Raw genomic sequence first — 20,853 nt, 5'->3', positions numbered from 1 at the left:
GCCACAGCACACAGAGCCTGTGTAGCTGAGCACACCTGGGCTCTGCCACCAGGTTCAGCAGGCCACACCTCTCCTACAGGAGTGCCAGGCCGCCCCTCTTCATGGCTTAAGGAAAAGAAGCCATAAAGAAGAAAGCCACAGGGCTGGCAAGGTGGCTCAGTGGTAGAACACTTGCCTTGCATGCATGAGGCCCTGGGTTCGATTCCTCAGCACCACATAAGCCAAAAGTAAAAAGCCGGAAGTGGCGCTATGGCTCAAGTAGTAGAGCACTAGCCTTGAGCTGAAGAGCTGAGGGACAGCACCCAGGCCCAGAGTTCAGGCCCCACGACCGGACCCCCCCCCCCAAAAAAAAAAAAGAAGAAGAAGAAGAAGAAAGCCACAGGCCAGGCACCAGTGCTCACATCTATAACCCTAGCTACTCAGGAGGCTGAGATCTGAGGATCACAGTTTAAAGCCAGTTTGGGCAGAAAAGTCCATGAACTCTTATCTTCAATTAACCACAGAAAGCCGGGCGCTGGTGGCTCACGCCTGTAATCCTAGCTACTCAGGAGACTGAGATCTGAGGATCGCGGTTCAAAGCCAGCCCGGGCAGGAGAGACCGTGAGACTCCTATCTCCAATAAACCACCAGAAAACCGGAAGTGGCACTGTAGCTCAAGTGGTAGAGCGCTCGCCTTGAGCTGAAGAGCTGAGGGACAGCGCCCAGGCCCAGAGTTCAAGCCCCACGACCGACAAAAAAAAAAAAAAATTAACCACAGAAAAGCTGGAAATAAAGATGTGGCTCACGTGGTAGAGCACTAGCCTTGAATGCAAAAGCTCCAGGACAGTGACCAGGCCCAGAGTTTAAGCCCCAGGACCAACAAAAAGAAGAAGGAAGAAGAAAAGCCACAGCCTGGCACCAATGGCTTACATCTGTAATCCTGGCTACCCAAAAGGCTGAGATCTGAGGATTGCTGTTCAAAGCCAGCCTAGGCAGGAAAATCCATGAGACTCACCTCCAAGGAACCACCAAAAAGAGGGAAATGGAGCTGTGGCTCAAATAGTAGAGCCCTAGCCTTGAACAAAAATGCAAAGGGACAGTGCCCGGGGCCCTGAGTTCAAGCCCTAGTACTGGCATGGAGGGAAAGGAGGAGGAGGAGGAGGAGAACAGAGGCTGCTCTGCTGGTGAGTTGATGTGACCTTGGGTTGAAGGTTAAAGGTCATTATAAGCCATTACTGCCCAGCCACTTGTGAATCTCCACTTAAGGCTTTCAAAAGAGTCAGCCGGTCACCTCAGGCCTGGCTCCCCAGCCAAGTTCCCTCCGCGGGGAACTTCACTTTACAGATGAGGAAACTGAGACACCAGGAACTGGCTCGGAGTCAGGCAGCACCGTGTGGCAGGGCAAGATTTCTGCTGCGCCCTGCCAGCTCCGGACTCGCCCTCCCACATCCAGACTGGCACGTGGCTGGGCACCCGGGAGGGACCCTCCACGGGAGTGCCCCCCACCCCACCGCCCTCACCGTCTACTCCCAGGACCTGTGCTGGGTGACTGGGCCGAGCGGCCTCCACCGGGGTCAGAGACAGGCTGGTCCTGTGGGGTGGAGGACTTGACTACAGGAGGTCATGGGGAAGAGGCATCTGCGTCAGCTGCCCAGCCCCAGGGTGGCCAAAATGGGCCAGATTGGATAGCCCCACTCCACCACAGCCGGAGTCCTAAGAAGGCCGGGATTGCTGGGCACCGGTGGCTCACGCCTCCTAGCTACTCAGGAGGCTGAGATCTGAGGATCACAGTTCAAAGCCAGCCCAGGCAGGAACGTCTGTAAGACTTATCTCCAATGAACCACCAGAAAACCGGAAGTGGCGCTGTGGCTCCAGTGGTAGAGTGCTCACCTTGAGCTGAAGAGCTGAGAGACAGCGCCCAGGCCCAGAGTTCAAGCCCCATGACCAACAAAAAAAAAAAAAAAGGAAGGCCAGGAGGTGACATGGACGGACCTCCTGGGACGCCACCATGCCAGGGACCTCTCACACCCGCCAAGTCCCAGGCAGGTGGACAGACAGTGGCCCAGGCCAGGTGCCCCCGGACAGCCTCCTCCCAAGACACCAGCCTGAGGCCTGCACGGTTTCCATGGTGACACCACCCTCCCCGCCCCCTCCTGGCCTGGCAGACTGCACAGGTGTCCATGATGGGGGTGGGGGCCTTCTGGGAGGCTGGTAGAGAGGGTGAGAGTGCTGGGCATTGGAGGGGGCGGCCACGTTTGTTTTTATTTTCAGCAGATCTGAAATCTGATCCATTTTGGCTCAGATGTCTCAATGAATCAAGTAAAGGAAGGGGGCTGAGGGGAGGAGGACAGGAGGGAGGGAGGACAGCCCCTGGGGATGGAGAATGGCCCCTCTTCCCAGCTCCCTCCAGGCTGATCTCTGGTGCACCCCAAGATGGGGACCTCAGGCCGGGGGCCCTCAGAGGCCTAAGCTCTCTCACCCTGATTCTCCAATCAGGCCAGTTCCGTGCTTCTCTGGGGCCAAATGCATAAGCATCTATGGAGTCCCTGCTGTGTGCCGGTGTGTGCACTGGGGTACGAGATAAAGCGGGCTTACTTTTCTCTGGTGGCATGACCCTGGTGGCATGAGGGTGGCTACAGGAAAGGAGTTACTGGGAACCACCTAGGTGGCACACTAAGATCTGTGGCATTACTGCCCATAGATTGTACCTCAATTTAAAAAAATAGAACAAGAAATAATAAAAAGCAACTGCTTTAAGAAAAATTAAGCCGGGTGCCAGTGGCTCACAACTGTAATCCTAGTTACTCAGGAGGCTGAGATCTGAGGATCACAGTTCAAAGCCAGCCCAGGCAGTAAAGTCCGTGAGACTCTAATCTCCAATAAACCATCAGAGAAACTACAAGTAGAACTGTGGCTCAAGTGGTAGAGTGCTTGCCTTGAGCTGAAGAGCTGAGGGACAGTGCCCAGACCCAGAGTCCAAGCCCCACAGCCGACAAAAAAAAAAAAAAGAAAAGAAAAATTAATAATACAGCTATTTTGAAAATACAAGCATGCTGGGCACCAGTGACTCATTCTTACAACCCTAACTACTCAGGAAGCTGAGATCTGAGGATCACAGTTCAAAGCCAGCCTGGGCAGTAAAGTCCATGAGACTCTTATTCTCAAGTAACCAACAAAAAGCTGGAAGCGGAGTTGTAGCTCCACGCTTCAAAGCCAGCCTGGGCAGGAACAGTGGTTACACTGCTAGCCTTGAGTGAAAAGGTACAGCGCCCAGACCCTGAGTCCAAGCCCCAATACCAGCATTTAAAAAAAAAAAAAGGCTTGTCATCAGTGGCTCACACTTATAATCCTAGCTACTCAGGAAGCTGAGATCTGAGAATCAAAATTCAAAACCAGCCTGGGCAAGAGAAGTCCATGAGACTCTTATCTCCAATGAACCACCAGAAAACCAGAAGTGACACTATGGCTCAAGCGGTAGAGCGCTAGCCTTGAGCTGAAGAGCTGAGAGACAGCGCCCAGGCCCAGAGTTCAAGCAGATGGGCTCCGGTATCCTCGCCCTTGCTCAAGGCTGCGGCCAGAGCCCTCCCACCGCAGGCAGGTCAGCACACGGGAATCCACGCACTTCCACACACGTGGAAGGAAATGAACGACGGAGATGGTGAGACCCGCCCCTTACGACACCACCATGAGTAGAAACCCAGTTCACAACAGGAGTGGAGCTGCTGGTGCCCGGGCCACCCTGAGCCGCCACCTCTGCGGGGGGGGGGGGGGGGGGGGGGCAGGCAGCCAGGCCACGGACAGTCTCTGGATCCTGTGGGGAGGGCGGGGGGAGGGACAGAGTGAACCCCTGCCTTCCTTGCCCCTGGCCCCAGCCCTGCTTTTCAGAGGCCCCACCATTTGGAAACTTGCTCCATTTGGCCGAAGCTCTGATTCCAGATGCCCAGCGAAGACGCTGTGCCCAGCACAGACAGCCGGACTGGGGGAGGCAGTGGCAAGGGGGTGGGGGCTGCCAGGCTGGCAGCCATGGCAAGACGCTCTGGCCAAGGAGATGCCAGACACTACTGCTTCAGCTGCTAATGAGGAGAAAGCTGGGCAGGCAGGGGCATGGAGCCACCACTGGAAGCTGAGCAAAGCCATCCCTCTCTTTTTGTGGTTGGTTGTGGGGCTTGAACTCAGTGCCTGGGCGCTGTCCCTCAGCTCTTCAGCTCAAGGTAAACGCTCTGCCACTTGAGCCACCCCACCACGTCTGGTTTTGGGGTGGTTCATTGGAGATAAGAGTCTCATGGATTTTCCTGCTTGGGCTGGCTTTGAACCGTGATCCTCAGATCTCAGCCTCCTGAGTAGCTAGGATGACAGGCGTGAGCCACCAGCGCCCAGCTACAAAGCCATCCCTCTTGAACCTGAACTCAGAGTGTCACCTACAGAAGCTGCACAGGGGCCACTGCAGACTCAAAGGGAGTGAGACCCTTGTCACTTGAGAGCACCAAGGGGGCAAAGCAGGAACATCTGCCCAGGAGAAACTAGTAGCTTCCCTTCCCATCCTCAACTCTCTCTTCTTCCCAACAGCCATCCTTCACCAAGAATTCTACACTGAAGCCAGGCGCCATGGCTCACACCTGTCATTATAACTACTCATTATAACTACTCAGACCTGAAGATCAAGGTTCAAAGCCAGCCCAGGCAGGAAAGTCCATGAGACTGTTATCTCCAATAAACTACTCAGAAAAAGCCAGAAGTGGAGCTGTGGCTCAAGTGGTAGAGCACTAGCCTTGAGTACAGAGAGGCTCAGGGACAGAGCCCAGGCCCTGAAGTTCAACCCCCAGGACCAGCAAAAAATACATTAAATAAATATATAATTTTGGATGTATTTTAGTTGTTCTTTGGTGACACAGGGGCTTGAACTCCGGACTTCACTCTTAGGCAGGTACTCTATTGCTTGAGCCATGCCTCCAACCCTTAAGTATATAATATTTTTTAAGCTCAGGAAGCCAGTTACATTCAAAATTAGCCAAATAAAATTTGAGACAGAATCCACACTGGCCTTGAAGTCCCGATCCTCCTGCTTCAGCCTCCTCTAGGGCTGGGATTCTAGACCTACATCACCACACACAGCCTCAAAATCCTCTCGATGAATGTGCATGGTTTGTGGTCCACACAGAAACAACAAGCCCAGCAGAGGTCCAACGCCACATGGTGACGCGTCACATGACCGACATACACGGCCACCGTGACGTGACTGGAAATCGCCAGTGACTTCCAAGGGTGGCAGCCGCAGGAGCTACAGTGAGTGCCACCGTGGTCTGTCACCTCCATTACTATTAAAAAGAAATGTCAAATTTCACGGGTCACTGAAGCAAATCTGCAGCTCATCCCCTCCTTCCCCCACTTGGAGCTGAGGAGCCCTGGGTTCTGGAAATTCTCCCCCTGGGCCCCAGGAGGCTCCAGAGCCCCGGCCCCAGCCTGGGCTTCATCCTCCACCTGCTGCGTCTCTGGTGCCCAGCTCGCCTCTCTCTGACCCCAGGTCCCAGCCTTCGGTGGAGTGACCAGAGTCCAAGGCATCCCACCCCCAGCTCCCCCCACCCCCGATGCTGTCCCCCGAGCTCATGGCCTCATGTTCTCTCCAGACCACCAAATTCCCTGGGCTTCCCATCCCACCCCACTCTGGAAGTGGTCCAGACTAGAAGCTTCTGGAGCTTCCCTTCCTCCGGTCCCCCCACACTCAACTCAGAGACCTGTCCCTCTCACCCCCACCACCCCTCCTCTCCACCCACCCCTCCGCCCTGGAGCAGAGAGCCACCCTCCTTCCTGAGGTTCTGGACCCCCTCTTCCTCTGGCCTTACCCGTCCCACGCCATACGTCATACGTCAGTCATATGTCATACCCCCTCCACCCAGCAGCCAGGCAGCACGTCCCAAACCAGAGCGCTGGGCACCTCCTGTGTGCTGCGCACCTACTACATGCTGCACACGTAGTAGGGCAGGGCCAAGAGCCAAAGCCTGGGGAGACCGGCGTGAGGAGTTCCCAGACTAGCAATGGAAGGAGAATAGGTAGAGTACCAAAGGCCCTGTACGTGGCCTAAGGAGAGAGTGGCAGAGCCCAGCCGGACACTGGGCAGGTGGCAGGAGGAAGAGAGTAGGGGGAGGGGCTGGCACTGGTAGCCGGATGAGGCCAGGGGCTGGATGGACAGGTGGTTAGGAATGTGACACTCCAGCAGCAAACAAGCCCCGTGACCTCGGAAGACCCCACTTAGGACTGGGCCCCATCCTCCCTGCCTCCCTCTGTCGGCCTCCCTCTGTCCACCTGCCCCCAGCCTCTGACCTCTCACCTGGGGTCAGGTGTCCTCGGCCTCAGAGGCCACCGGACAAGTCTCTCTCTGGGGCAAGGCTGTCCTGGACACTGCAGGAAGTTTGTCCCTGAGGGAGAAATCAGCTCTGACTGAAAATCACACAGCCCAGGGCAGGTCTGGTGCTCACACCTGTAATCCTTGCTACTCGGGAGGCTGAGATCTGAGGATCAAGATTTAAAGCTAGCCTAGGCAGGAAAGTCCTTGAAACTCTTATCTCCAATAAACTATTTCCAAAAAAAAAAAAAGCCAGAGCCAGAAGTGGAGCTGTAGCTCAAGAGGTAGAGCACTAGCCTTGAGCAAAAACATTCAAGGACAGCACACACACACACACACACACACACACACACACACACACACACACACACACACACACACACACAGCTGGCGCCAGTGGCTCACGCCTATAATCCTAGCTACTCGGTATGCCAAGATCTGAACGTGGTGGTTCAAAACCAGCCTGGGCAGGAAAGTTTGCAAGATTCTGATCTCTGATCAGCTACCCAAAAAAAGCCAGAAAGGGATCTGTGGCTCAAGTGGTAGAGCGCTATGCCTTGAGCACAAAAACTCAGAGACAGCATCCAGATCGAGCCGCAGGGACAGGCACCGATAAAAAGGAAAGGAAGGAGAAAGAACACAGCCCACCCTTTCCACTCCCAGTTTCTACAGGAGAAGCTGATGCCTGGGGGGAGGGCCCCTGCCACAGCTTACCAAGCGTGGCAGAGCCAGGCTTGTGCCCAGGTCTGTGCCCAGCCCCTGGGTGTGGTCTTCCCATGGGTGTGGTCTCCCACTCCCACCCTGTCCACCCATGACCTCGGCTGATACCAGGCCCAGAAAGGCCAAGACACACTCTGTACCACACAGCTCCGACCAGCAGATGGGCTGGAAATGGAAAGCAGCCGCACAGGAACGCTGCAGAGTGAGATTAGCAGGAGGACATTCTGACTGATTAAAAACACGTATTGATTTCCCTCCGAGGGAAACAAATGAAGCCATTTGTCTCCCAACAGGACCGTGATGGGGTCTCAGGGAGAGACGGCAGGTCGAACGCAGCTTGTGAGGCCCAGGCAGGATGAAGATGGAAATCCAATCCTGCTTAAACCCCGGGGAGGGGGTGACAGCCCCAGCCTGCCCCGGCCTGCTTCCGTCCCGCCAGATCATTGGCACCGCCCCGGCCACCACCAGGCCGGGTGGCCACGCACAGGAACTTGGCCAGTCTGGCGCTTGGTTGTCCCCTGGACAAGGCCAGAGCATAGCACACAGTAGGACTCTATTTTGTGTGAGTGCCGGTCCTGGGACTGGGCGCTGTCCCTGAGCTTTTTTTTGTTCAAGGCTGGCGCTCTACCACGTGATCTTGCAGCCTTGTGCTGGTTAATTGGAGATCAGAATCTCTCAGGCTTTCTTGCCTAGGCTGGCTTTGAGCTTTGATCCTCAGGTCTCCATCTCCTGAGTAGCTGGGATTACAGGCGTGAGCACCAGCGCCCAGCTCAGTAGGACACCAGCACCCTGTGGCCGGCCCGTCCCCAGAACCCACTCCATGATCACAACGCTAAGCGCTTGGCCAGCCCAGGCCTCTCAGCCAGGACACACCACGGAGCCCACTGTGGGACTGCCTCCAGGTTCCCTTCCACAAGGGGAGCCTCCCCCAGCACCCCAACAATCACACGCCCCCTGAGATCACAAGAGGGGATTCTCTCCATGGGGCAGGGGGGAGGGGACGCCAGGCAGCCCCTCTGGGCCCCTGGACCCATGCAGTCCCAAGGACTGGGCCTCCCCAGGGCGCCTCCCTCGGACGCTCAGGCTCCGACCGCTGCTGACCCCGCCTGTGGGAATCTCCCAGGGTTTCCAGGCCTCAGTCTCCCCGGCAGGCCACTGCATTCTGCCCGACCTATCCCTGCGGGCCGCCCGTCCCTGACACCCCCGTGCCAAAAGCGCAAGCGCTAGCCTGGCATCTCACACCCTGCTAGCCAAGCTCTGCCTCGCATCGTTCCCACCCTTGCCTTCCCTTACACGATTTCAGGAGCCTGTTCTGGAAAACTCTTATTCATACAGCAAGACCCAAGCCAAAAGACCCCTCCTTCTGCAGATCAGAATTCACAAATGCTCCGAGGCTGGGTCCCAGGTAGAAATCTCCAACCTATAGAACCTGACCTTGCCCTGAGGAGGTAGGAGGAAGACAGGGTCTCCTCTGGCCACGCTAGGCAATTCTGATGGGCTAGCCAGCTTGTCTTACTGACCAATGAGAACATGGCTATCACTGTGGCCTCCAGAGCATGGGGGTGGGAGGGAAAGCGGGGGGGGGGGGGGATGGTACTTAATGCTGACTTTTATTTCTGAGAAAAACAACTTTCTCCACAGCAGATGGAGGAAACGGACAATTTCTCAGGCATGTGTTGCCTCTCCCAGAAATGCCTGCTACCCGTCTGGACAGACCCAGTAGGCCAGGACGGGAGGAGGAGAGTCCCCTCCCCCAGAAAGCCCCCCCCCCATGGAGCAGGCGGGTGGGGCAGCTGCACTGCAGGCCTGAGCTCCAGCCTGCCCTGGCTTGACCCTAGCTGGACCTGCGGCCTCGGGCAAGCCTTGCCCCCTCCCCAGCCACAGGATGTAGAGTGTGCTGAGACAGGAAAGTACTTGGGAAACTAGGATGTTCTGGCTGAGCCACCGGCCCTGCCCCCCAGGGTCTCAGCCAGGAAGTTGGGGAAGTCAGCCCCTCGCCTCCCTAGAAGTGAATCCGGGGCTACAGGACAACCAGGTGGAGGCCATGAATCCAGGTTGGTCAGTTGTTCTGGACCCAGTGTAGAGTAGCAAGGATTAAATGAGCAAAGACTAGGTGAACAAATGAAGGGGAGAGGAGAGAAGGGAAGGACAGAAGCCACATGAGCCCCTTGGGCTCAAGCAGGTCCCTTGCCCAGGAGGAAGGCCAGCTTCGGGGGCGGGGGGGGGGGGGACAGTCAGGAGAGGGGTACTACCAAGGTCACACAACGTTGGCCTGCTAGCCCCATGCTCTCTCCGTGCACAGGGGAGGGGAGGGAGGGTGATGCTAGGGCAGGAGGGGTGAGGGCTAGAAGCTGCCTAGTAGACAGCAAGCGCCAATGTCCCACAGACAGAAAGAGACCGCGGGGAGGGGCGGAGGGGAGTTGGGAGGAGGAATGCGTGACAGCCCAGGGCCTCCAGCATGGCCCACGGAGCCTGGATCTGGCAGCGGGAGGTTCTGAACGGACGGAACCCCCTGGCATGCGGGGGTCCGTTTGCTCCCTGCTGGCCCACAAGCTCCCATGGGACCCTGATGCTCCTAGCCGGGGTCACCTTGCTCCCCATTTCCCAGATAGAGCCTGGCCAGTGACTGCCACAGGGGCAGGAGCGCTCGCCATAGAGAGGGAGCAGAGAAGTGGGGACCCAGCATCATTCCACACCCCCAGTCCTGCTCTGTGTGGAGGAAGGTGACTTGATCAAGGTCAGCAGGCTCTTGTAGTTCCTGCTCCTCCCCCCATCCCCCCCCCCCCCCCCCGCAGCTCATCCGGAACAGGACCTTCCCTGACTTCGAAGCCACTGATGCCGGCCACGCACGGCTGGCGCACGGCTGGCCCGCACTGAGGCAGAAACGCTGTCAGGCTGAGCACTGGCTGTCCCACGCCAGGCCCCGCCCAGGAGCATGCTGGGAGGGGAGGACTCCTCAAGGGGAGGGGGGTAAGAGAGCCAGGGAGCCAGCAAGGAGACTCTGAGCAGGTACTCTGAGCCTGGGGAACCTCACCTCACCAGCCCCACGGTCTGGAGCTGCCAAGCAAGCCTCCCTGCCCTGGGAGTGGATAGGGGTTACTCTGGGGTCTGCAGATGGCATCTCTGCTGCAGCCTGGCTGTGCAACCAGGCTAAAAAGTAACTACTCTGAGCCTCTTTTGTCATCTAGGAAATGGGGCTACAGGGCACCTATCTCTGAGGATGGCTAAGAGGATTATGGGTGACATTGTAGGCAGTGAATGCCCTCTGACCAGTAAGCACCTTTTCTGTGCTATATAGAACCACTGGGGACCTTACAGGAGCCCACTCTAAATATTTGTGATGACCCCATTACAGAGATAAGAACAGCTGAGGCTCAGGAGGTAAAATCAAAGTATACATGTGCCACTCCAAGGAAAGGTCTAAAAGTCTAACCTAGGGTGAAAATAGATTTCTAGCGGATAGATTAGTCGTGGCTGCCAGGGCCGCCCAGCTGGAGGATGCTGTGATTGATTAGCAATGTCTGCATTGGCCAGGGCTTGGCCACAGTGGTGGGGGAAGGGGGGGGGGTGTGTTCACACCAATTCACCCAAACAACAGACACTGGATCTGATTTTCCTTGGGAACCATGTCTTCTGAAGGTGTGAGGTTCCCTCTAAAGACCTGCCACCAATGTCTTATTGAATCTACCACAAGGAGGGTGTAAACGCAGCAGTGCATGAGAGCCCGGCTCAGCCTCAGGCCCCCCTAATGGTGACAACCATGTGCTGACACTTTGCTACAAATCTTACCACCACTCTGCCTTAGGAGCCGCTCAGGCCTTCTGTGAGGCTTGAGAGGTAGATGCTGTCACCCCATCTGCTGGAGGGATGGCAGGGAGCTGGAGATCACAGGGGCCAAAACACCCGGCTATCACTATACAGAAAGAACAGGCAGAACCAGCCTCCAGGTGTGTCTGACTCTGGTGGCCACACACCACCTCCCTGCGAGTCACCCCACACCATCCATCTCCGGTTATTCCCACCCAGGGGCCTGCATGTCCGTGACTCAGGCGGTGACTCAGGGCCTTTCTCTGGGGTGAGCAAGGAGCTGAGTCAGGAGCAGCAACTTCAAAGGGCAGCTGGCCAGGGTCAGGGTCCTCAGCAGGCTATCCTGGAAGACTCTGCCCCAGGGGGCCTGGAAGGAGCTCACCCCTGACCCCCCCCCATGCTATAGCCCAGTCGGGGGGGGGGGCAGGCATTCTCTAAGAAACGGTGCTTACAAGGTCCAGTATAATAGTCACTGCCCAAGCCAGGCAGCTGCACGTCGGTGAGACATCCCGCGCAGAGAACAGGCAGCACAGCCACACCGCCACTGAGGGTCACAGGACCACACACGGTCCCCAAGGCCCTCCATGCAGAGCGTCAGGCACACACAAACACACACATCGCAGGTCAGCCCTCGACCTCAGTGCCCTTCGCTAAGTATGGGGGGAGGATGGCTTCTGTCCAGGAATCTAATGGAAGCTGAGTTTCCACTGATCACCTCCAAGCCCTTGGTGCTCCCCCTGCTCTACGCAGGCTCCTTTGTGGGCCCCAAGGTCCCTCAGCTCCCTGTGAGCTCCTGCCCCGATTCAGCCAGCAGAGCCTTAACCACCGTCCCGGGGTCACAGGGCACAGGACTACAGCCCCGGGACTCCAGACACACAGCTGTGCAGCCGCCGAAGTCTAGGCTTAGTCTTTGGAACACAGAAATTTTCTCTTTGGATCACAGTCACTTCGAATTTTAATATCACCCAGCCTTACGTTTTAACCCTTAGACTCAGTCACAGATGTTTCAGGTCGGCGAGTCTTCGTGTCCCACAGCCTGGCACCTTTGAAGGTGCCCTGCTTTTGGATTCTTACAGCTCTTCCCTGACGTTCTCGCTGACACCTGAGCTACCTCCAAGCCCACCCAGCCTGGGCCTGCTGGGCTGCAGGATTCCCCTCTCCCCAGCAGCCAGGGCTGAGAGTCCTTCTAAAGGGAGGAGGAAGGCCAGACTTCCTTCATCCCCACCCTCAAACCAGGGCTGTCTTAAATAAGAGGAGGGCACTTCCTGAAGCTCCCCTCACCCTCATCCTAAGCCAGCTCCATCGTTGACCCCACACAGGGACGGGGGATGAGCTGGGGCTCAGCCCATGGCCACACAGCAGACAGCACAGGACCCAGCCCTAGGTGGGGTCCAGCTCTATGCTGGCCATAGACCATCCAAGCCAGGCTCCCAAGGTCAAGGCCACCTGTACCCAGACTGCCCTGGGTGCAGTACTCATTGTCCCACACACCACGTGGAAGAGCCAGCATCCACTTTTTTTTCAGGTGGGGAGAGGGGTCACTCATGGGGCTTGAACTCAGGGCCTGGGCACTGTCCCTGAGTTCTTTTGCTCAAGGCTAACACTCAACCAACCACAGCGCTACTTCCAGGTTTCTGGTAATTAATTGGAGATAGAGTCTCCCAGACTTTCCTAGCTTGGCTGGCTTTGAACCGTGATCCTCAGATCTCAGCCTCCTGAGTAGTTAGGATTACAGGTGTGAGCCACCAGTACCCGGCTGCCAGCATACACTTTTGTGGAGAGCCCCCCACCACCTAGCTCCGCGCCTCAGCTCTGGTTCCTGTGTGACCTGCTTTATACTCTGCAGCTCGGGCAGCCTCAGGAATCACCCCTTGCCAGGATTCTCACTGCCCTCTCGCCAGCCACACCTCCAGCTCCTCTCTTCTCAGGCCTGTGCCCAGAGCATCCTCCCCCTTGCCCTTCCACCCAGCAACCCCATTCATCAGTGAGACTCAGCCTCGACATTCCCACAGGCGCCCAGTAAACTCACGAAAGGAGCCATGTCCCAGCGGGGAAGCAGAGAACAAGACAGGCTTACCCCCCGCCCTGGTCATGAGACCCCAGAAGGAGGTAAGTGGTAAACTAAATCCCATGACTAGATGTCACAAGAGGAGAATCCAAGAGGAATCACAGTGGAGCTGTGATTTAAAAGATGCAGCAAAAAGGCCGGGCACCAAGTGCACACACCTGTAACCCTAGCTGCTCAGGAGGATGAGATCTGAGGATCGTAGTTTGAAGTCAGCCTGGGCAGGAAAGTTTGAAAGACTCTTATTTCCAATGAACCACCAGAAAGGCAGAGTGGAGCTATGGCTCAAGGAGTTGAGCACTAGCTTTGTGCAAAAAAGAAAAAGTCTCCGAGACAGCAACCAGGTCCTGAGTTCAAACCAAATCAGCAAAGCATTTGGCCAGGTGAAGAGGGAAGGGGAAAGCACTTCAGACAGAGGAAAGCACCCGTGAGAAGATCTTGGGCCCAGGAACACCCAGAGAAGCAGCATGCTAGAAAATGAGGCTGGGATGGGCCCCGTTAGGACTGGGCTCTGCACCTCTAGGGCAGCGGGGAGCTACGAACCGTGGTGAGTATGTCTCCCAGAGCTCCCAAGCAGAAACCGTTCTCAATGCAAGAGTGTTGAGAGCGGGACCTGTAAGAGTTGACTTGGCCACAAGGTCTCTGCCCTCCTGAACAGATTAATGTCGTCCACTCGAGAGCTCTTCTGTGATTTTACGAGCGGAATGTCAGCACAGCAAGCTCTGCCCTCGGTGCCCGCCCTGGCCTCTCTGGCCCTGCCGCCTGCTGTCACAGGATGATGCGACACAGAACAACCTCCCCCCAACCCGTGCCCAGTGCCAGCCCCTTGGTCTTGAACTGCCAGCCCCTCAGAACTACAAGAAATAAGGAATTTTCTTCTTAAAGTTAAAGTTCATCAGACCAAAGAAATAAATAATTTCAGATACCCAAAGGCAGTCATTAAATGAGATTTAATTCAAAAATAAAAATAAAAAGGGAGTGCCAAGCCCTGGCGGTTCATGTCTGCAATCCGAGCTACCCGAGAGGCTGAGATCAGAGGATCGTGGTTCAAAGCCAGCCTAGCAAATAAATCCACTCCACAGAGCTGAGGTCACACCAAGGATATTCCAAGTCAACAAACCACAGGATTGACGCCCTCCCCGCACCTTGCCATGGTCATCAGAAACTTCCAGAACCTTCATATGAGCAAGACCCCAGGCCCTACCCTCCAGCTCTCCAGACTCAACACCGGCATCCACTCAGCAGCCTCCTCAAAGCCGCAGGCCCCCAATCCAGATGACCGTGTGCTAGGCGGGGCTGCCCTTCCCCACCCCCTCACCCACCCACGGCTGCTGGGCAGGGCTCGGGCATGCCCAGTCGGAAGGATATGGGTTACACACCATCTTGATGCACCAGTTCCGGGGACTGGTGGTCTGGCGCAGACAGAAGAAGGCGACAGGAGCCAGGTCTGGGTGCGGGACATCAGGATCAGCTCCATCCAGGGGCTCCTCCGGGCCTGGGGGGGACGGAGGGGGACTCCGAGGCCCCGGCTGCTCTGTGATCCCTGGCTCGGGGGCCTGGGCGGCTGAGGACGAGGGTGGTGAGCTGCTGTCAGCCATGTCAGTGCGGAGCAGGGGGTCCTGAGGAGCAGAGGGGGGCATGTGGAGGCACCCCTGGCACCCCCTCCCCAGCCTGCCTCCCCCTCTCCCAGACAGGGCTCAGCCAGCACCCCCCCTGCCCGCGCTCCCTACCCCCCTACTCCCCCACCCCCTGGCACCTCCCTGGCCATGGGGCCTGCAGAGAAGCGGAGGCCTGCGCTGCATCAGGCAAGTGGGAATTTGCTTCCCAGCTTGTAGTAAACCAGGGGCAAACCTGGCCAACGCTATGAACTTGGGGTTTCCTGAACCACATCCCCAAAAACAGTTCCAGGGCCAGAATTCTGGTTAGGGTTCTAGTTCATTGGTAGAGAGTGTGCCTTTAGCATGCAAAAGGCTCTGGGTTCTAGCCCCAGTGTTGTAAAAATAAAAAATAAAGGCTCGACCCCAGTAGCTATACATATCATCCTAGCTATTCAAGAGGCCAAGATCCAGAGGATTATAGTTCAAAGCCAGCCTAGGCAGAAAAGTCCTCTAGACTCCATCTCCAATGAGATAGCAAAAAAAAACCAGGCTGGAGGCATGACTTTGGAGGCAGAGCACCAAATAAGCAAATAAGCAAGCCAGGTGAGCCAGCGAGCCAAACAAGCACAAGGCCGAGTTCAAGCCTTGGTACTGACTGAAAAAGAAAAGAAAAAACTAAGCTGGGCACAGTGGCTCACACCTGTAATCCTAGCTGTTCAGGAGGCTGAAATCTGAAGATCATGATTCAAAGCCAGCCTGGGCAGACAAATCCAAGAGACTCATCTCCAGCAAAAAGCTGGAAGTGGAGTTCTGACTCAAGTGGTAGAGCATCAGCCTTGAGCAAAAAAAAAAAAAAAATGCAGAAGAGAGCACATATCCCTGCGTTCAAGACCCAATGCCAGGGGCTGGGAAGGTGGCTCAGTGGTAGAGTGTTCGCCTAGCATGCACAAAGCCCTGAGTTCGATTCCTCAGTTCTACATACACAGAAAAAGCCAGAAGTGGAGTCATGGTTCAAGTGGTAGAGTGCTAGCTTTGAGCAAAAGAAACTCAGGGACAGTGCCCAGGCCCTGAGGCAAAAAAAAAAAAAATATCCAGTGCCAACACACACACACACACACACACACACACACACACACACACACACACACACACACACACACACACACAGAATAAATAAAAGAGGAGAAAAAAAGGATGCTATTGTTCACATGGTGATTGCTAGGGTAACATGCTACAGGAAGTTGGGGTGCTGTGGACTCAGACACCAGGGGACCTCATGGTGACACCTCAGACCTGCAGTGAGCCCTTGAGCCCTTGGCCTAGGGTTACCCTCACAGCCGTGAGAAGCCAGGCTGCTCTCGGCTCTGCAGAGGGAGACCAGGGGCCCAGGCCCGCCTCACAGCCAGGTACCGGCGGAGCGGGGACACGGTGGGGGCCGCTTCCATGCCATCTGTGGCCTGGGCACTGCTGGGATTTCTCCTCTGGACCAACTCAAAACCATTCACGCTTGGCCAGCGGCCAGGCTCACTTCCTGGCCTGGCCTTGCAAACCACACAGCTGGCTCTGGTGCCAGCCCAGGGGCATCTCCACTCCTGGCCTCCCCCATCATCTTCCAGATGGGGAAACTGAGGCCAGGAGAAAGGATTAGTGTGCCAAGGCTACTTCCTGGGTCAAGTGCAGAGCCAGGAGGTGATGAGAGGCGAGATGCCCAGCTCCAGGAATCCAGGTCCACCTGGTGCACCAGTTACCATGGAGGCCTGGCAGGGGCGCCTCCTTCTAGGGGCCATCCATCCCTAAGGATGCATCTCCTGGTCCAGCGCCCCCAACAGGGCCAGGCTGGGCAGTGGGGATGAGCAGCGAGGCCCGCCTCCCTGGCACCTACCCAGCTACTGCCGGTGACCATAGGGTTATCATCTGATCTACCTTGAGCTGATGCTTCTGGACATTTCTCTGGCTCCCAGGGGCAGCGGGCGGGAGTTGGCACTTCCTGCCACTCTGCCTGGCTGATCAGAGAGGCCCAGTTTTCTCCTGAGCTCAGGGCTTTTGCTCTTGGTTCCAGAAACCCAGCCACGGGCCTTACATAAGCTCTAGGAATCTTGGATGGCCACATGTCAGACACCCGGGCAGTTCCAGGTATTCTCCGTGCCGTGGCAAGCTCAGACCCCATGACCCCCTGTGCCAGGCACACCGCCCCAGCCCTCCTGAGGCCTGGAGCAGCCGCTGGTTGGGCCACACCTCTGCTTCAGCCGTCACCTCTCCTTAGCCCGTCCCCCCCACCTCCCCGGGCCCGTTCTTCAGACCTCGCTGATTCATTCATTTGTCCCCACTGTGGGCAGCACGGGAGCTCGGCTGGTGAGCGTGGCACCCGCCCGCCCTCAGCCCTCACTGCAGCCAAGAGGAAAGAGAGAACCATCGACTATTCTTCTCACCCTGCTTTCCCATAGCTCTTCTCGCTGCCACACACACACCCCACCAGTCCTGGTTTTATAGCCCCATGATTTGGTGTGTCTGTCTGCTCAGCCTGTCAGCAGTAGACACTGGGGCCTGGAACATTCCCGGCTGTGTCTTGCCAATGCCTGGAACGGCGACTGGAACATACTAAGTAAGTGTGCAGTGAAGATTTGTGGAGTAGATGAATAAAAGTGCCAGCAGGGAGAAAGGCGGGAAGGGAGAGAAAATACCTTGCCCTCTCTACAGGAAGAGAGATTAAAGAGAAAAGCAAGAAGAATCGGAAGGAGCCATCTTGGACAGCCTAGGGGAAAGGCGCTCAGGAGAGCATGTGCAAGGGCCAGGAGGCTGGCATCATGCTCGGTGCATTTAAGGAACATGAACAAGGCCAGTGTAGCTGAACCCGGAGCAAGGAGATGGCACTGGGGATGTTAACAGGACTTCCTACAAGTCCCCAAAGGAGGACTCCAAGCACAGGGAGGCTGTGGCCAACAGGAGAAAGCTGGGGAGAGGGGCTGGACTGGGCAGATGAGCCACGAGGTGCAGACACCCAGCGTGGTGTCACCCCAGTGGCAGCCTTGACCCAGCACTGCTGAAAAACCCTCCTGCAGCCCCCAGGCCTGGCCCACACCCCCCCCCCAGGGCTCTGAGCAGCATCTCATCGTTGTCCTTGGCTCTATGCTATGTGTAAACTTGTCCTTTGCCTCTCTCGCTCCTGCTTAAACCTCCGCATTGCTATTGTCCGTCCTCACGCCTCTCCCCTCCACCCCCCCTCACTGTAGGAAAACACTACCACCAAGGCCACCACCCCGACCCCCTCCCCACGCCCCCAGCCCCACATCGGCCCTGCCTGTGGCCCAGCTCTGCCGCCTGGGTGCCCTTTACCAAAAAAGCCCTTGGGGACCAGCAGCTGGGCCCAACGGCAGCTGCGTCCCAGCTCCGAGCCGCCAGCAGACAGAGCAGAGAGCGGAGAGGACTCAGCTCCGTCAGGCTCACGTCCCAGCCAGGCTCCTGAGGCCTAATCCTGGGTGTCTCCCTGCCCCACAGGCCAGCCAGGTGGGACGGCAGGAACTACTGACCATCAGAAACGGGGCAGGAGCGGAGACCCACCATGCCAGGAACACACACACCCCCACTCCTGACCCCACCCGCCCACGCTTCTCTCTCTGAAGCTGGGCTTCTTCCTGCCTGCTCCAGGCAACAGGCTGAGCATGAGGACAGCTGGACATCCCAGGGGCTGCTACCCTGGCCCTCGCTCTGCGATCACCACATCACCATCACTACCACCAGCAGCGGCAGCATTATCACTACCACCATCTCTACCATCGCCACCATCATCATCTCCACCATCACTACTATCATCACCGTCATTATCACAACATCGCCACCATCATCACCATCTCCACCATCATCACCACCACCAGCAGCAGCATTATCACCATCCCTACCATCATTACTATCATCATCTCTACATCCACATCATCACCATCATTAACACCATCTCCACCATCATCAGCATCTCCACCATCATTACCGTCACCACCATCATCATCACCGTCACTACTATCGTTTATTACCATCAACACCATATCATAACCATCAACACTATTACTATCACCACTATCACTATCACCTCTGCCAGTTCCCACAACCCCAAGACATCTTACACCATGGAGGAGAAGATCAGGGGGCCAGGGGAGGCTAGCAGTGCCCAAGGTCAGCCAGGTAGCATGAAGCGGAGGTGGTGGATGGAGGTGGCAGCAGGGATGCCACTTGAGGTCTACCCATGCCCAGGCCCAAACACGGGGCTCCGGAGCCAGGCTTCCCTCCTGGCTGAATCACAGACAGGGGAAAGGCAGCTGCTGGTCCCCACAAGTCTCCCAAGTCTTTGCAAGACAGGGGATGCCTGCCTTCCAGAGCTTTCCAGCCATCACTCAAGAGCTCTTGGGGTCTTTGTGCCTCCAGATCTGTCTCAGCAGAGTTCAGCCACCTCCTGCCTGCTCCAGGGGCTTCTGTGAAGAAGGGATGTGGGGCAGAGGGGAAGAGCAGCCACCCAGCCCCTGTGTGTGTGTGTGTGTTTGTGTGTGTGTGTGTGTGTGTGTGTATGCGCGCATTCTCAGTGCGTATATGCTCACCCAGGGCAAGCACCTCTTTTATCCCTCTGTCACTATCAGGAAGTAACCAGAGAAGAACAAGCAGGAGTGCATTTGGAACTGAGACTCCAGGTCTCAGGGTCAGAGCACCTCAGCCAAGCTCACCATCAACATCCAGGGAACATCAGCGTGCTGCTTCTGAACATGGCTGCTGGAAGCCACGATCTATATTCACTTGGGGTTCTTGTGGTCAGATGGGGGGTTTGAACTCAGGGCCTGGGCACTGTCCCTAAGCCCTTTTTGCTCAAGGCTAGTGCTCTACTACTTTGAGCCATGGTTCTACTCCTAGCTTTTTGCTGGTTAAGGGACTGGGAAGGTGGCTCAGTGGTAGAGTGCTTGCCTTGCATGCATGAGGCCCTGGGTTCGATTCCTCAGCACCACATAATCAGAAAAAGCCAGAAGTGGCACTGTGGCTCAAGTGGTAGAGCACTATCCTTGAGCTGAAGAGCTGAGAGACAGCGCCCAGGCCCACAGTTCAAGCCCCACGACCAGACCAAAAAAAAGTCTCAACAACTTTCCCTGTCCAGAATGGCTTTGAACCTTGCTCCTAAGATCTCAGCCTCCTAAGTAGCTAGGATTACAGACATAAGTCATTAGTACTCAGCTTGAGATATTTCCTTAACATTTTTCCGCCCTTGGAGTTTGAGCTCAGGACCTGTCCCTGAGCTCTTTTGCACAAGACTAGCAATCTACCACTTTGAGCCACAGCACCACTTCTGGTTTTTCTGATGATTAATTATGGACTTTCCTGCCCGGGCTGGCTTTGAACCGTAATCCTCAGATCTCAGCCTCCTGAGTAGCTAGGATTACAGGCGTGAGCCACCAGCGCCGGGCATGACCTGTGTTCTTTCAGTCCTGCCTCCCACAGCAACCCACCTTGTCACATGACAGCCTGGAGGTGCACTGGGCTCCCCGCCTAAGAAGCCAGCCAGGCTGCTCTGGGGGCAAGCCAGGGTGCTGCCACCAGGCCCAGGGCTTCCACAGCCATTCTAGAACCCAGAAGAGGCTCCGCCTGTCACCACACACTCCACAAAGAGCACACAAATCACACTCACACAGACTCACACCCTGTCACACCCTCAGGCACACTCCCACCACCACGCAGACACAGACATCCACACATAACACTCCCACACAGACACACAATTACACAGACACAACATACAGCCACACTGACACCTTTCACTCACACGTACACTCACACAAGGACAATGCACGGAACAGATACAGCACTCACGTCACCACACAGAGAACACAGGCACACACAGACACACTCGCAGACACACATATGTACACCGTTACACACACACACAACATACACGCAACCACAGAGCCCCAAACACGCAGGACACTCAAGCACACCCCACCCACGCCCTGTCACACACAACCAGTGCAGAGCCTGCATCTGGGATCTGCGAAGAAGTCACTGCAGGAAAACTACATCCCAGAATCTTCCAGCAACATCCCAGAGCCCTGGAACCTTCTGTCAGCTCCCTCTTCCACATGACAGCCCTGCAGATGCATGAAGACAGCCCGCCCACCCCGAGCCTCCTGGCCCCACGCCTCTTGTCACCGGCTCCCTCAGCCATTTCTCCGATGACAATTCCAGATCAGCAGCCTCCCTGGGCCCCCTCCCCGGTCCTGCTTGAGTCTGCCCAGTTTGCCACTGCCCGGGCAGGATCCGATGAGCACCTGGGCGCTGGAGGAGGACAGGCAGGTCACCTGCCTGATGCAGACTGGAGG

General features: G+C 56.4%; 1 protein-coding gene across 1 annotated transcript in view; it reads right to left on the bottom strand.

Annotated features, from left to right (window-relative positions):
- Positions 1-20,853, bottom strand: part of Cacna1i (calcium voltage-gated channel subunit alpha1 I) — a 99,508-nt gene that overhangs the window by 74,247 nt on the left and 4,408 nt on the right. The window contains exon 2 of the mRNA XM_069999580.1: positions 14,281-14,530. Within this exon, the coding sequence (XP_069855681.1) occupies positions 14,281-14,509 (229 nt within the window). The 5' untranslated portion in view covers positions 14,510-14,530. The remainder of the gene's footprint in view (positions 1-14,280; positions 14,531-20,853) is intronic.

This window comes from Dipodomys merriami, unplaced genomic scaffold, assembly GCF_024711535.1.
Source record: "Dipodomys merriami isolate MVZ:Mamm:240054 unplaced genomic scaffold, mDipMer1.0.p SCAF_55, whole genome shotgun sequence".
In the NCBI taxonomy this organism is placed as follows: domain Eukaryota; kingdom Metazoa; phylum Chordata; class Mammalia; order Rodentia; family Heteromyidae; genus Dipodomys; species Dipodomys merriami.
Note: the sequence above shows the minus strand (reverse complement) of the source record. Positions and strands in the feature narration are given on the sequence as shown.